Source organism: Equus asinus, chromosome 2, assembly GCF_041296235.1.
Source record: "Equus asinus isolate D_3611 breed Donkey chromosome 2, EquAss-T2T_v2, whole genome shotgun sequence".
In the NCBI taxonomy this organism is placed as follows: Eukaryota; Metazoa; Chordata; class Mammalia; order Perissodactyla; family Equidae; genus Equus; species Equus asinus.
In genome coordinates this window covers 20,650,946-20,663,986 of record NC_091791.1, presented here as the reverse complement: position 1 = coordinate 20,663,986, position 13,041 = coordinate 20,650,946, and the positions used below count along the sequence as shown (strand labels likewise).

At 48.1% G+C, this 13,041-nt stretch overlaps 1 protein-coding gene across 6 annotated transcripts in view; it reads left to right on the top strand.

The window, feature by feature from the left end:
- Positions 1-13,041, top strand: part of RBM20 (RNA binding motif protein 20) — a 189,713-nt gene extending 176,672 nt beyond the window's left edge. For all 6 annotated transcript variants that reach the window (XM_044750960.2, XM_070483295.1, XM_070483299.1 and 3 more), the window contains exons 13-14: positions 5,996-6,117; positions 9,986-13,041. In XM_044750960.2, the coding sequence (XP_044606895.2) occupies positions 5,996-6,117; positions 9,986-10,096 (233 nt within the window). In that variant the 3' untranslated portion in view covers positions 10,097-13,041. The remainder of the gene's footprint in view (positions 1-5,995; positions 6,118-9,985) is intronic.

The following is a 13,041-nucleotide window of genomic DNA, read 5'->3' as shown; positions in this document are numbered from 1 at the left end:
AGTAGCAGCTGCTCAGAGAGAGAGCTTGGATGGTGTCTCTTGGGAAGCTGTCACAAGGAAGCAAGATAAGCGTGCCTTATGTAATGACTAGTGACCGCGTGTCTGCTCACTCATTATGGAGGCTCATGCTTTCCATCAAGTTTCTCTTTTTCATCTCCTTTAAAAAATTTCTTACTGTTTGTGTCCTCCAAGTGTACCATTTTCATAGAGTCAGATTTGAAGAGCAAACGCCTTTTTTTTTAAGGGCTAAATTTGCTGCATAGCGTCCAACATGCCACAGGACAACAACTAAAAAAAGGAACTACTGACCTTAGAATGAACTAAGGCCCCTGGGTATTTTAACCCTGGGAAACAGTTGCAAAGGTTGTCTTTCAGGAAAAAGGTGCCAGACAGTTCCTTCATGCATTCTTTATGCATTCATTCAGTCAGCAATACTTACTGGATAGTATGGCGCTGTGCAAGGCGCTCTGGGGGAATCAAGAAATGTAGCACAAGTCTCTCGTCATCCAAGAACTTAGAATCTGTATGATATACACAAGCACTAATTAAGAATAAATTATGCTACCTTATAATTCACGTCTTTTTATTATTGTTTTTCATTGCAAAAAATGTGAAAGGTTATTACAACACATTTAAAAAATAAGAACCATATAAAGTAAATGTTATATGTATCGCTGCCCTCCAGTCTCTCCCCGACTCTAGCAGTAGCCACTTTCATACCCACAGATAATTTTTCTCCCACAAAAACGGGATCACTATACACATAATGTTCTGTAATTTGCTCTTTTAACTTAATAGTGGGTCCTAGAGATCTCTTCAAGTCAGTACAAAGAGAATGTATTCTTAACCACTGCGAATATTCCATCTTAAAAGATGTACCATAAATTACTGATCATTCCTCTAGTGGTGAGCTTTTAGGATATTTTCAATTTTTTTTGCATTATGAAAATGCTCTAATAGTTAAGCTTTTATTTTTATTATTTACCATGCAGGCACCATTCCTAGTGCTTATCTCTTTTAACTCTCTCAAAACACCAATGAGCTAGGTAATAATTTTATCCCTATTTTACAGATAAGAAATCTGAGATCCAGGGTTACAAAGCTAGTGATCAGCAAAGACTGGAGTCAGGATTCCAACCCCAGGAGTGTGATTCATGGAGCCATGCTGCCTCTATGCTCTGTTCCCTTCCAAACACGCTGTCACCTTTGTGTGCATGCCAGCATTTCTGTAGGACAGTGTCCTAGCGGGGGGTGGGGGGGGGCTGTTGGGGGGAGGGGAGTCATAGATATTTGCATTGCACATTTTCATAATTGTGACTAAATTGCACTCCAGAAAGATTATACCAGTTTTCACTGCTCCCTTGAGGGAGAGTTCTCATTCTCCATGTCATTGGATGTTATCAGTTTTTTAGATAACTTTTTTCAAATATTGGCACCTGAGCTAACATCTGTTGCCAATCTTCTTTTTTTCTTCTTCTTCTCCCAAAAGCTCCCCAGTACATAATTGTATATTCTAGTTGTTGGTCTTTCTGGTTGTGCTATGTGGGATGCTGCCTCAGCATGGCCTGATGAGTGTTGCCATGTCCGTGCCCAGGATCGGAACCCGCAAAACCCTGGGCAGCTGAAGTGGAGTGCGCAAACTTAACCACTTGCCCACGGGACCAGCCTCGGATATTATCAGTTTTTAATCTTTACCAATCTGTTAGGAGGAAAATGATATCTCATTCTGTTTTTTTTTAAAAAATAGCTCTATTGAGGTAAAACTAATGTTAATGAAGTGCACATATTTAAAATGTACAATTTGATCAGTTTGACATATGACCTGTGGGACCACCACCACGATCAAGATAGTGAACATATTCATCACCCCCCAAATTTCCTGATACTCCTTTGTAATCCTTCCCTCCCCACACCTCAATCCCCAGGTAACCACGGCTTTCTCTTCTGTCACTAAATAGTGGTTTGCATTCTAGAATTTTGTATAAAGGGAATCATACAGTATGCACTGTTTCTGCCTGGCTTCTTTCATTCAGCATAGTTATTTTGAGATTCATCCAAATTGTTGGATACATTGATAGTTGGTTTCTTTTTAGTGTTGAGGAGTATTGCATTGTGGATATATATGGACCACCTTTTGTTTATTCATTCGTCTGTTGATGGGCATTTGGGTTGTTTCCAGTTTGGGCCTATTCTAGATTGTACTTTTGTGCTTGATTATAGACTTCGATTAGCTCTGAGATCCATTATCTCATGGATCTCAGGGTAGAGGTGTGTGGAACTATTTCCCGAATTTGACAGGTGAGGAAACTGCAGCCCAGAGACTTACCAGAGATCACACAGCAAGTTCAGCTCAGAACTCGGGATTTCAAATCTGAGACGGCTCTGCTCAGGCAGCACAGTGTAGGAAAAGCGAGTTTTGTGCAGTGGTTAAGAGCACAGACTGTGGAATCTGACTCCCGGGGTTCAAGTCCCAGCTGGCTGGGGGACAGAGCAGCTTATTTAACCTCTCCGCTTGGCTTTCTTCACTTGTAAATTGGCGAGAGTAATAGAAGCCTACCAGGTAGGGTTATTTTGAGGATTAAATGAATGAAGACTTGTAATACAGCAGGAGATATTTAATAAGGGTTGGTTATTGTTATTATTCATTTGTGAAATAGTTACTGAGACCTACTAGGTTTCCTCTCACTGGGGCTGTGTAACCCTTCACCCTCCCTGGTCAGCCACTACCGCAGAGAGACCTCTAGGCAGGTGGGGAGCAGCTTTCAGGCTTTGTCCCTGTGGAGAGCAGGGAGGCGGAATGAGGAGTGCCAGGGACCGGGCATGCCATCCAGAGGAAAGAGAGGGGAAGACCGATTGCTCAGGGACCGGGGTGGGCACAGTGGGGAGGGCACTGCCTGTGTGTTTCAGGCCAGCTTTGGGTGACCCCAGCCAGCGTGAGCCTGCCAAGGCCTGTTCTTACCAGAACAAAAGGGCCTTGCCTGCAAAACACAAGCTCCCCCTCCACCCATCCCAGGCTTTGCTGGGATGACGGAGTTATAATTACCCGCGCCAGGAGCTATTATTAGAAGGCAAATGCAGCTTTAATTATCATACTTAATAGAGGCTGAAAAATGGGAGGACCAAGTGGCTCCAGAACTCAACTGGGCTGTGGCCGTTTTTCTTGCTGCTGTCGCTTCGCTGGGTCCTCACATTCCAGAAACGTCCTGGGGTAGTGTTGGCATTGTAGTGCCTGGGGCAACTCCCAGTTACGCAGGGCAGAGTTACCTGGTGTTTGGGGATCCTCCCTGCCCGGCTTCTCCTTGCCCAGCACTGTCTTTTGACCACCTGGTACTGCCCGACCAGCCACCGTGTCGGGTGGGTGCCGGGAAGAGCGTTATTGCCACACTGTGGGGTCTGGGTTCTCCAGGCGGCCTTGGTGAAAGGCTGGAGGGCGAGAAAGCCAACCCACAGGCAGGTGGCCTCTGTGAAGAAATGTTTAACACATGTCTAGAAACTTAGATTTTTTGAGCACCAGGCAAAATGATAGGTACTTCCCCTTAACATCATTTGTGGTATTTTTATTCCTATTTTACAGATGAAGAAACTCAGAGAGGTTAAATAAACTGTACTTGAGGTCATACAACCTAAGTAAAAGAGCTAGGACTGATTCTCAATTCCATTTTCTCTCCACTAGACCATGGGCTTCTAAGCTTTTGGCGGGGGGGGGGGGGGCGGCGTGCAGTGCAAACCTTTGTCCAAAGTGAAATCTCACCCAGAACCCCAAAGATGGTAGCCATGCTCCTTGGGTTGAAAGCGGCCACTGCTGCCAGCTCAGGCCCTGCTTCACGCTCTGTGGTGGCTTCTGAGGCAGCTGCATCCCTTCTGGGGGTCCTAGGACAGGGGCTGGAAGGCTCTTGGGGAACCTGGAGGATCCTGGAGACCTCAGCTGGGGTCTGCAGCAACAAGCCCAGGGCTTCTTTCCTAGTACCACCCAAGTGGCCGACCCTGCAGGGTCTGGGGCAGGAGAGAGGGAGTGGCTCTGATCACAGGCCTGCGTCTGCTCCGTGTGGCCTCCGGGTGGTGCTTCTCTTTTTCTAGTGGCTGTTCCTGTCTTGTGTGGGCCTCTGCTCCTCACAGAGCAGCAGCAAGGGGGAGAACTATTTTGTAGGAACAGAGGATGTAGGCGGGCCTTGCTTAAAACTCCTTTGCCGGCCACAGCCTGTTTGTGAAGTGGAGGGGTGAATTGGCCACCCACAGGCAAAGCCAGGGCCATCCTTTTCCATCCTTTGGGGTGAGGGTGGAAGGAGAGAGAGGAGGGGAAGCACACTCAGCTTCTCTCTGGGCAGCTGGGCCTGAATGTGGCCCCCTCACTTCTGGGAGCTTCTGTGGATTGCTGAGGGCACAGCAGTATGCTACGTGGCAGTTTGAGAAAACCAGCCGAGGAGGCCTCCCAGGCCCCAAACCACAGCCGAGCAATCAGTCAAGGCAGGCGGTGGGCAGGCCTCCAGGCGCCCTCCTCCCTCAGGCCTGCCCCTCTACACTGATGAGTGGCTTATTTGAAATGAAAAAAAAAAAAAGTTGTAATTACAAGTCTAGGCTTCTTCTCTATGACTTGGTCTCCTGTGCACTTATCTCTGTCTCATGGGAGATGGCAGGAGGAAAGAGAAAGAAGCCCGGGACTTGTGGTCACACACAGCTTTAGAGGCCAGCTCAGGCCTGTCCTTTGTGGAGACTGGGCCTATCTCCCTCTCTGCAAGAAGCTGCTGTTGCCCTGGTGTGTCGCTCCCAGCCTCCCTCTCCCTTCCACCCAGTGTGGCCAGCACTGCCACCACCCCCACCCCCAGAAGAGCAGTGGAAGCTAACCAGATGAGCAGCAGCAAAGCCCAGCTGAAGTGTCAGTGCACAGGCAGGAAGCGGCCTGAGCGCTCAGCCCCTCTTCGGTCCTTCCGCAATGGGTCCTGCTTTGCACAGCCCCACACCCTGCTCTTTCGCTGGCCCTTCACAATCGGGTGCCTGAGGAAACTGAGGCCCGGGAAGGGTTCAGCTGTTTCTCCTCAGGTTACGTGGGTTCTTAGTGTCTGGTCTGTGCCCGCTCAGACCTGGGCTCTTTCCACTCTGCTGACTGTGTCTTTAAAAGGAGAACCGTGACCCCCAAAACACCTTGGTGGAGGCTGGAGCAGCCACCGTCCCTCCAAAGATGAATCCTCTGGGCTGTGACACTGTCACTTCTCTGGCTGTCGGGCCACTCTTTCCTTTCCTCAGCATCAAAAAGCTTCCCAGAATCCTGGGATTTATATTTAACAAATCATAAATAAAATGCTGTTAATTGATGGTTAAGATGTACAGACTGGAGAAAGATGGAGAATGTTTATGATATACTATTACATGAAAAAAGGGAGGAGACAAAAGTGTGCTTAGCATATGGTTAAAACTGCCCCCACCCCCAGCCTCTACATATAGATAGTGTGGAAGAGAATATTTTGATTGGAATGACTCTGGGTGATTTTTTTCTCACTTTTGTTTATTTTTAAATTTTTCTTTAATGAACATAATTCTAAAATAAACAACAAAAAAATGAGAGCATTCTCTAGAATCCTGGCCACAGCAGCTGCAGAGAGGAGTACAGTGTGGAGAAATGAAATCCAATAAGTGAAATGTAAGAGACCTCGTTCCTCCTCTTTTCCCTGGAAAGGCTGGAAGCAGGCTGATAATAGGAGAGCCTGGACCTAGTTCCCAAAGGCAGTTGCAGAGCATAGAACTGCTAAGCACGCCATCACACTTCAGGGAGCACACCCCTGACATTCACAACCACCTGTGAAAGAGGTAGGTGCTGTTTTCTTCTAGCCTGTTTTACAAATAAGGAAACAGGCTTGGAGAAGCTAGGTCACCAGCCAAAGTCAACAGCAAGTGAGGGATGGAGCTCATTGCTCCTCCTTCTACTTGATGGCTGGCAGGACCACAGGGGCCTCCCTCCACCTTCCTAATTGCCTGCCTGTCCACCCCCATCCTTCTGCAGGGGTGGAGTTCGTGGTGCCCAGGACTGGGTTTTACTGCAAGCTGTGTGGGCTGTTCTACACGAGCGAGGAGATGGCAAAAATTAGCCACTGTCGCAGTGCTGTCCACTACAGGAACTTACAGGTAACCATCAGCCTTCCTTGCCCAGCACCTGGGAGCTCCCCAGTCTCTGTGAGTTTCTGTCTCTTTCCACCACATGGAGAACTCCTACTCTCCCCTCAGACCTGACTCCACCGGGCTGCTCCACATGGTGGCTGCCTCCCGTGTGCTCTCAGAGCACATGTCTCCGCTTTAGTACTTAGAACATTCTATTTGGGTTGGTTTTATTGTATCTGCCTCTCCCTCTAGACTGAGTAACTCAGGTTAGTGTTCACCTGGCCAGTGGTTGGGGCTGACCCCTTCCTACAAGACCTGGATGTTCCAGATCCAGATACTTCTCTGTATCTGTTCCCCTGTTTGCTAGAATAAAAACCACTACTACGTTCTATTTAAATGTTCATCCCTACCACAACATAGGCATATATGTACCAGGCACTGTTCTAGACACTGGGGATGCAACAACAAAAAAACAAAACAGCAGACAAAGATTGCTGTCCTCATGGAGCTTCCATTCTAATGTAGGAGAGAAGCAATAAATAAAATGAGTTTTTAGTATATTAAAAAGTGACATAAAAGATACTGTACATACCTTATTTTGTCCGCTCTAAGGAGCCATCAGTTGTAAGACAAACCACTATTTTTTGATACTAATAAGAAAATAAAGTTGCAAAAGTTAAATGTTGAGACTCCATCAACTGTCAAATGCATCTCAATTTCAGAGATGTTAATGTGTAAAAAATACATATCTTAAAATCAATGAAATATAGTAATATTTCTATAATATACACCTAACTAATATACATATAGCATATTAGAATGTGGTTTTCGTAATTAACTTCTGGTATAGGCTAGGAATTAGTAACTTAATAGAAAGCATGAAATATCAGACAACAGGGGGTAAGTATTTCGAGGCACTTCCTATTTTTATTACAAGGAATCAGACTAGTTTTTTGACGGACAAGGCCTCAATCTGGAAGACCCTCATGGTGGCATCGTGCCCTAATTCCGGAGCAGGCATTACTGTCAGCTGAATTGTTAAAAAGTGGCTAATCTCATGGTTCTTAACCTGGGATGTGAACCAGAATCACCTGGACAATGTTTCAGAAGTGTATATATACTAGGTCAGATAGTCAGTAGAATTTGGCGGAGCCTGGGAATACATAATTTGAGAAAGTTCTCCAAATGACTTGAATGTGTTAAGAAAACTCAGATGTAGGCTAACTCTCTTGTTTTATAATTGAGGAAACTAATGCCCAGAGAAGCAACATGATTTGTCCAAGGCCATGCTGATGGTGAGTTACCAGGCCTGAGACCAGATTGCCTGATTCTTAAACATTTTCCTCTTTTTGCTGTACTAAGCTGGTCTTGCGAACAGAGACCCATAATGTCTCGGCCTGGGTCACCACATGCAAGGGACTGTCATTGGCTATGCCCAAACTCAGGTCACTTAAGCTTTTTGATTTCCCTCCAGAGAGCAGCTGCTCTGTGACCAAAGAAGCCATGGGGCCCCGGGCCCGGGTCCCAGCATCTCCTGGGGGAGTGTAGTGAAGGCCTGATTTGGCCAGACCAAGGGTTCACACTGAGCTCCAGAGAGCCAGCTGAGGGCAGCCATCTAGCCTGAAGACAACATCCTCCTCCACCTCAACAAGATGAAACCTATGGAAGGCAGGGGCCTTGGAGATCATCTGGTCCTGATTTTCCCAAACCTTGGTTTTCATATCATCTGGCATCTTTAAAAAATGCAGCTTCCTGGACCTACCCTATACCTGCTTATTCATTTTCTCTAGGGCTGGGCCTGAGAATCTGCATTAAGAAAAATATTTCCAGCAGATTCTGATATCTCAGTCTGAGAACGTTTGATCTCATCTGGCATTCTCAGCTGGGTTGTGAAGCCCCCAAGGAAACCACAGAGCTCAAGGTCACCCAGGAAGTTAGGAAGAGTGCAGACTTCTCAGGGCCTCTAATTCTAAATCCGGTGTTTTTTTTCCAGGGCAATGGACTGTGTTCTGGGCCCCTGGGACAGACTCACCTCCCCATAGCAGGCCAGAGCCATTCCTGTGGTCCCCAGGCATGTCAGGTCTAAACATTGGCTAAGCCCCTTACACCCGCCAACCGCAGTTCAGGTTTCCCTGACGTACCTGCCAGGGAGCTGGGAGCTGCCACCACAGGCTTCCCAGATAGAGTTTCTGCAGTGGCCTTGACAAAATATCTCTGTCCACACAGCCTCGCCCACCCCACCCCACCACACCCCAAGTTACATGTGTGGAAAGTGCAGAATTCAGTCCCGAGCAGCAGGTGCTGGCTGACACCTAAGTTAGGCAACTTGTAAACTTAGCACCACCAGGAGGCCTTGAAGTGGGGGTTGGGGATTGCTCTTGGAGGCAGGGAACAGGCAGAAACAGCCTCTATTCTCTCTGTGCAACCCTGTGCACAACCCTGCTGTTCCCCACTGCTGGTCATGGCCCTGAGAGAACCCACCCAGAGTAATCTGGAACAACAGGTGGAGTCAGTGCTAGATAGGAAAACTAGACGCCTGCTTGGCTCCAGGTCTGGGGAGGAATGTGCCCAAACACAGCACACTCACCTGCCTGCCTCCCTCAGCACACATTTCTCTTCTCTGAGCTGAGGCAGAGGAGAAACCTGGCCCTCCATCAGCAGCCTGGGCTGCAGGGATCCAGTCTGCCCCTCTCCCGGTCAGGCTCACCCACCTCTCAAAGCCAACCTCAGTCTCTTCTAGAAAGAGCGGGTAGATGCAGTCGTCTCATTCACATCATCTCGTCTGACCCTCAGAATCACCTGGGGTCAGGGGAGGAGGACACCATTTCTCCCATTTAAGAGATTAGGGTCTGCGGCTGGGAGGAGCTGAATGACTTTCCCAAAATCAGTTGGCTGGTGCCCCTAATGATAATGGGCAACATTGGCGAGTGTTTATTCATGCTGGGCGCTGAGCCAAGTGCTTTATGGTCCCTCTTGGACTTCACAGCAACCTTACACGGTAGTTACCATTATGACCCACACTTTACAGACGTCAGAGATGTTGGGTAACTTGTCTGCTGAGAGCTACTATTTGAACCCAGGTCATCTGATGACAGAGCCCACACACTTGACCACTGTGCTGGACCTAACCTGCTGACTCCGAATCCAGTGCTCTTTGCACTGTCCCTTGCTGCCCCAGCAGTCAGAGGGCCTGCAGCTGGGGTCCCAGGCATTTTCTAGTCTGTCTCATTGCGTTGAATCCAGAATCCCAGGAACAGCCTGACAGGCTTGCCGAGTTGGGCCGGGGGCCAGCCAGATCAATGAGTGTTCCAGGGTGGGCAAGGCAGCCTCCAACTATGGAACAGAAATTCCATAGAAGGACCTCCAAGACACTCAAGCTGCCAGCTTGCCTGACAGGAGACAGGTTGTAACGAGTCTCAAATGTCAGGCTGTGGTTTTGTCTTTCACAATTGCTATAGGACAGTGCTTCTCTCTCTCTGGCATTCCAGCTTCCCTCTTTTCCCTCAGCCTTTTACACGTGGATGTGCTGCCTGGATACGGGGCTCTTTCTGGGAAACAAGTAGAGTGGCTGTGAGGATTAACTGAGTTTATATAAGAAAAGCAGAGCAGCATTTGCACAGGATGCGGGCTGTGGAAGTGTTTGCTGTTGTTAGGATCTGTACTTTCTATGTTTTCTAAGAGACATGCACTACTTGTAAACTAGCATAAAGCGGGAAGGAAGTGCATTACTTAGCATGGGTCCTGTAGCCCCAGAAGGATCTGGGGAGGGAGGCGGGGTCCCCACTCACTGGGCAAGATGATAGGAGAGGGGTGCAAGGCACACACCTCCTTCCTCTCCCTCCAGGTCACCACTGACCCTCTCTCTGCCTCTTTTGTCCCTCTTTTCCCACCACAGAAGTACTTGTCCCAGCTGGCCGAGGAGGGCCTGAAGGAGACCGAGGGGGCAGGCAGTCCGAGGCCTGAGGACAGCGGAATCGTGCCAAACTTTGAAAGGAAAAAGCCCTGACACCCTGCCACTGCTGGAAGCGGGGAGAGGAGGGCCTGCCGAGGTGGGGCCTTCCTGACCTCGGTGCAGGATCTAAAGCCAGAGAGGAAGGAAAACCAGGCAGGCCACATTGCCTGGTTTGTTCTCAGAGACTCATGAAAACGCCCTGAAGTGTCTCCCAGAGCTGTCACCCCGCTGTGTCCAGCCCCCTGAGGGTTGCCCACTTTCTCCCTGTTGGCTCTTTTGTTTCCTTCAAACAAGCTTTCAATTTGCTTCTCTCTCTTACTCCCCCTCCCTCCCTCTCTCCTCTTTCTGTGCCAAGGGTCATTTCCATTTCATAAAGTCCAACTTCTCAGGGATTTTCACAGTGTTCAAATTCTTGACGGGATAGGACAGGTCAGGCCAGGCTGAGTCATCCAAGGGAAAGGTTTCATGGAAACTCCTGGGTCAAGAACCACTTCAGTGACCCTGGCGCGGTTTCTCTGCCTGGCCTCCTGTGCAGGGGTGGGGTCGCTGTGCCGGGTCCTGCAGTCCTGGAGAGGGGGCACCCTAGACAGTCACTTGGCAGAAGCTGGGAGTTCCTCCAGCTGGACTACCTTTTTGAAAAGCCCTGTTTTTAATAACTCTTTCACCCTCTCAGTTATTCTAGAAGTTCACCAGATTCATGCCTTAAAATTCAATCAATTTTACAGAGGAGGAAAAGAACCCTTCATTTTGGAAGCTCTGATAAGTTCCCCCTAAACTTATTTTCCTCCTCTTGATTTCAGGAGATGCCAGAGTTTGTTCTATTCTGGACAGTGAATTAGGTGTAGAGTCACTTTAAATAAAAATGAAAACAGAAGCGCCTTCCCCTTCCAGTTGAAACAGCCCTTGCTGAGGGCTTGGGTCGAGTGTTGGCCTCCGGGTTGCATGGCACTGGCCCGAGAGACACCAAAACAAGGAAGTGGCATCTGTCCTTGACTCACCGTTGCTGCCTGTACTCTGGGCTCCAGCAGCCTCCCAGTGGGATGGTTTTTAAGTGGTCTCTCAGTGAGGGGAGAAGCTAAGGAAAGAGAAGGCTGCAGGACTGAAGGGTGGCGTTGGAGGATGGCTGGGTGTTGGCAGGTGGGCCCTTTCCAATTTGGCAGAGGGTCAAGAGCGTCTCAGAGTTGTCTCCATGTGCAGACCTGGCAGCTAAATGTTATGAAGAACAGAACCCTTATTCCCATCCGGCTGTCTGTTACTGGAGGTTAGTACCTTCAGGCCCCAGTCGGGCTGCAGGGCCTCTCGTCTGATGTGCCTTTGGAAGCGTGTGGGACAGGGTACTGGGGGAATGAGGCTCAGCTGCAGCCCTAGAGAAGCCCTCAAGAAGGTCAGAGGGGAGCCCGGTGCTGTTTCCACAAGCTGAGCCCCGTGCCTGGAGGCAGCCTCCCTGACTTAGCCCCTGGAAGACAGCTCCTGTGGTTTCCATTCCCGACTGCAGGCAGGTGGATGAGGAAGGGATGGTTTTATTTATTTACTTTTGCATTTGTTTAATGGTAGAAAAGAGTAGACTGCACATTCTGTCCTCTGCTCTAATGGCAGAAGGGTACAGAGATTATCTGAGTTCCACACTGACATTTTATCAGTGAGGAAAAGAGGCACAAAAAGGAAAGATGTAGAACATAAAATGATCATGTGTAAACCTTGAGGCGAGTGGTCCCCTGCAAGGAGAGCGCTGTTGGGCAGCTGTGAGGGAGAAGGGTTAAGGCAGCACCAGGGACAGGCAGACCGGCTTGGACAGCTGTAGCGAGTTGAGGCTGGAGGAAGCAGGAAAGCTGGACTCAGCATCACGCCACCTGGGGGCCTCAGAAAGGTTGGTGTCTCAAACACAGCAGGGTTTGAAGATGGTGGCTCAGCCCAGACCTGCTCCACTGGCTGCCTACCCAGGTTGTTACCTGGCATTCTGGAAACCAGCCACCTCCATTTCTCAGAAAACCTTTGACCCTGTGTCTTTCTTCCCACCGGAGGGAAGACTAGGGCCAGCTTCCCAGCCAAAGCTTGATGGGAAAAGCCTGCTGCCTCCATCAGATGCTGGAACTGTGCCTTGTCAGAGATGCTGGCAGTCTTTTCTCCAGCAAAGTGGAAGCCGACGCACTAGCTCACCCCCCAGCAGCGTTTCCATGGAAATCCCAATGGCTGTTCAAACAGCTGCATTCCCGAGTAGTGTAATGGCTCCCTTGCTGACAGATTGACCTTCTCCATCTTGGAAAGCTGGAGAGAGCCTCAGGGAAGAAGAGAGGAGAGGATCGCTCAGCGTTCAATCAGAACCTTCAGTTTAAAAATCATCTAAGATTCTATAATTGTGTGTATATATATTTATTTTTATTTATTTTTATACAATTCCATCGGCATGGTCCTTCACCCACTCTAATTTGCGTTTTTTATTCCTATGTGTCATACACAATGCAGTATGAAAGGCAACCAGGAAAATATTGATTTATTTTTTAAAGCTTTTCCTCAGTGTCTGTCCACCATTTCAAAGTGTCTCCCGGAAAAGGTTGAGAAGGTTGTTCAACAGCAGCTGTCGCCTTGAGCAACAGATCTGTTTGTGCCCTGGGTTAATGTAACCACAGGCCTACGTAATTTTCTTTTCATTGTAAACACCTGAAATAAAGTAAATCCAGACTGTATTCCCAAAGAATTTGATAAATTTGATGTCGGTGTGAGCAGCAGTCACTAGTATCAGGGTTTCCCTTTCTTGGACACTCCAAGGCTGTGATCTGTTAGATGATACTTGAACTGGACCAGAGTTTGCTTCTTGAGCTTATGAGAAAAAAAAAAAAAAAAAACTAGTTAATTTAAGTTTGAACTTGTAAAGTATTGGATTTTGTTGAGTGTCCTATAAATCGTCACCACTTTTCTTGATCTGTATAACTGACCACAAGTGTTTGTTTTTACAAAAGGAAAAAGAAAAAGATTTTTAATAAAGAGAATTTGAAAGCTTG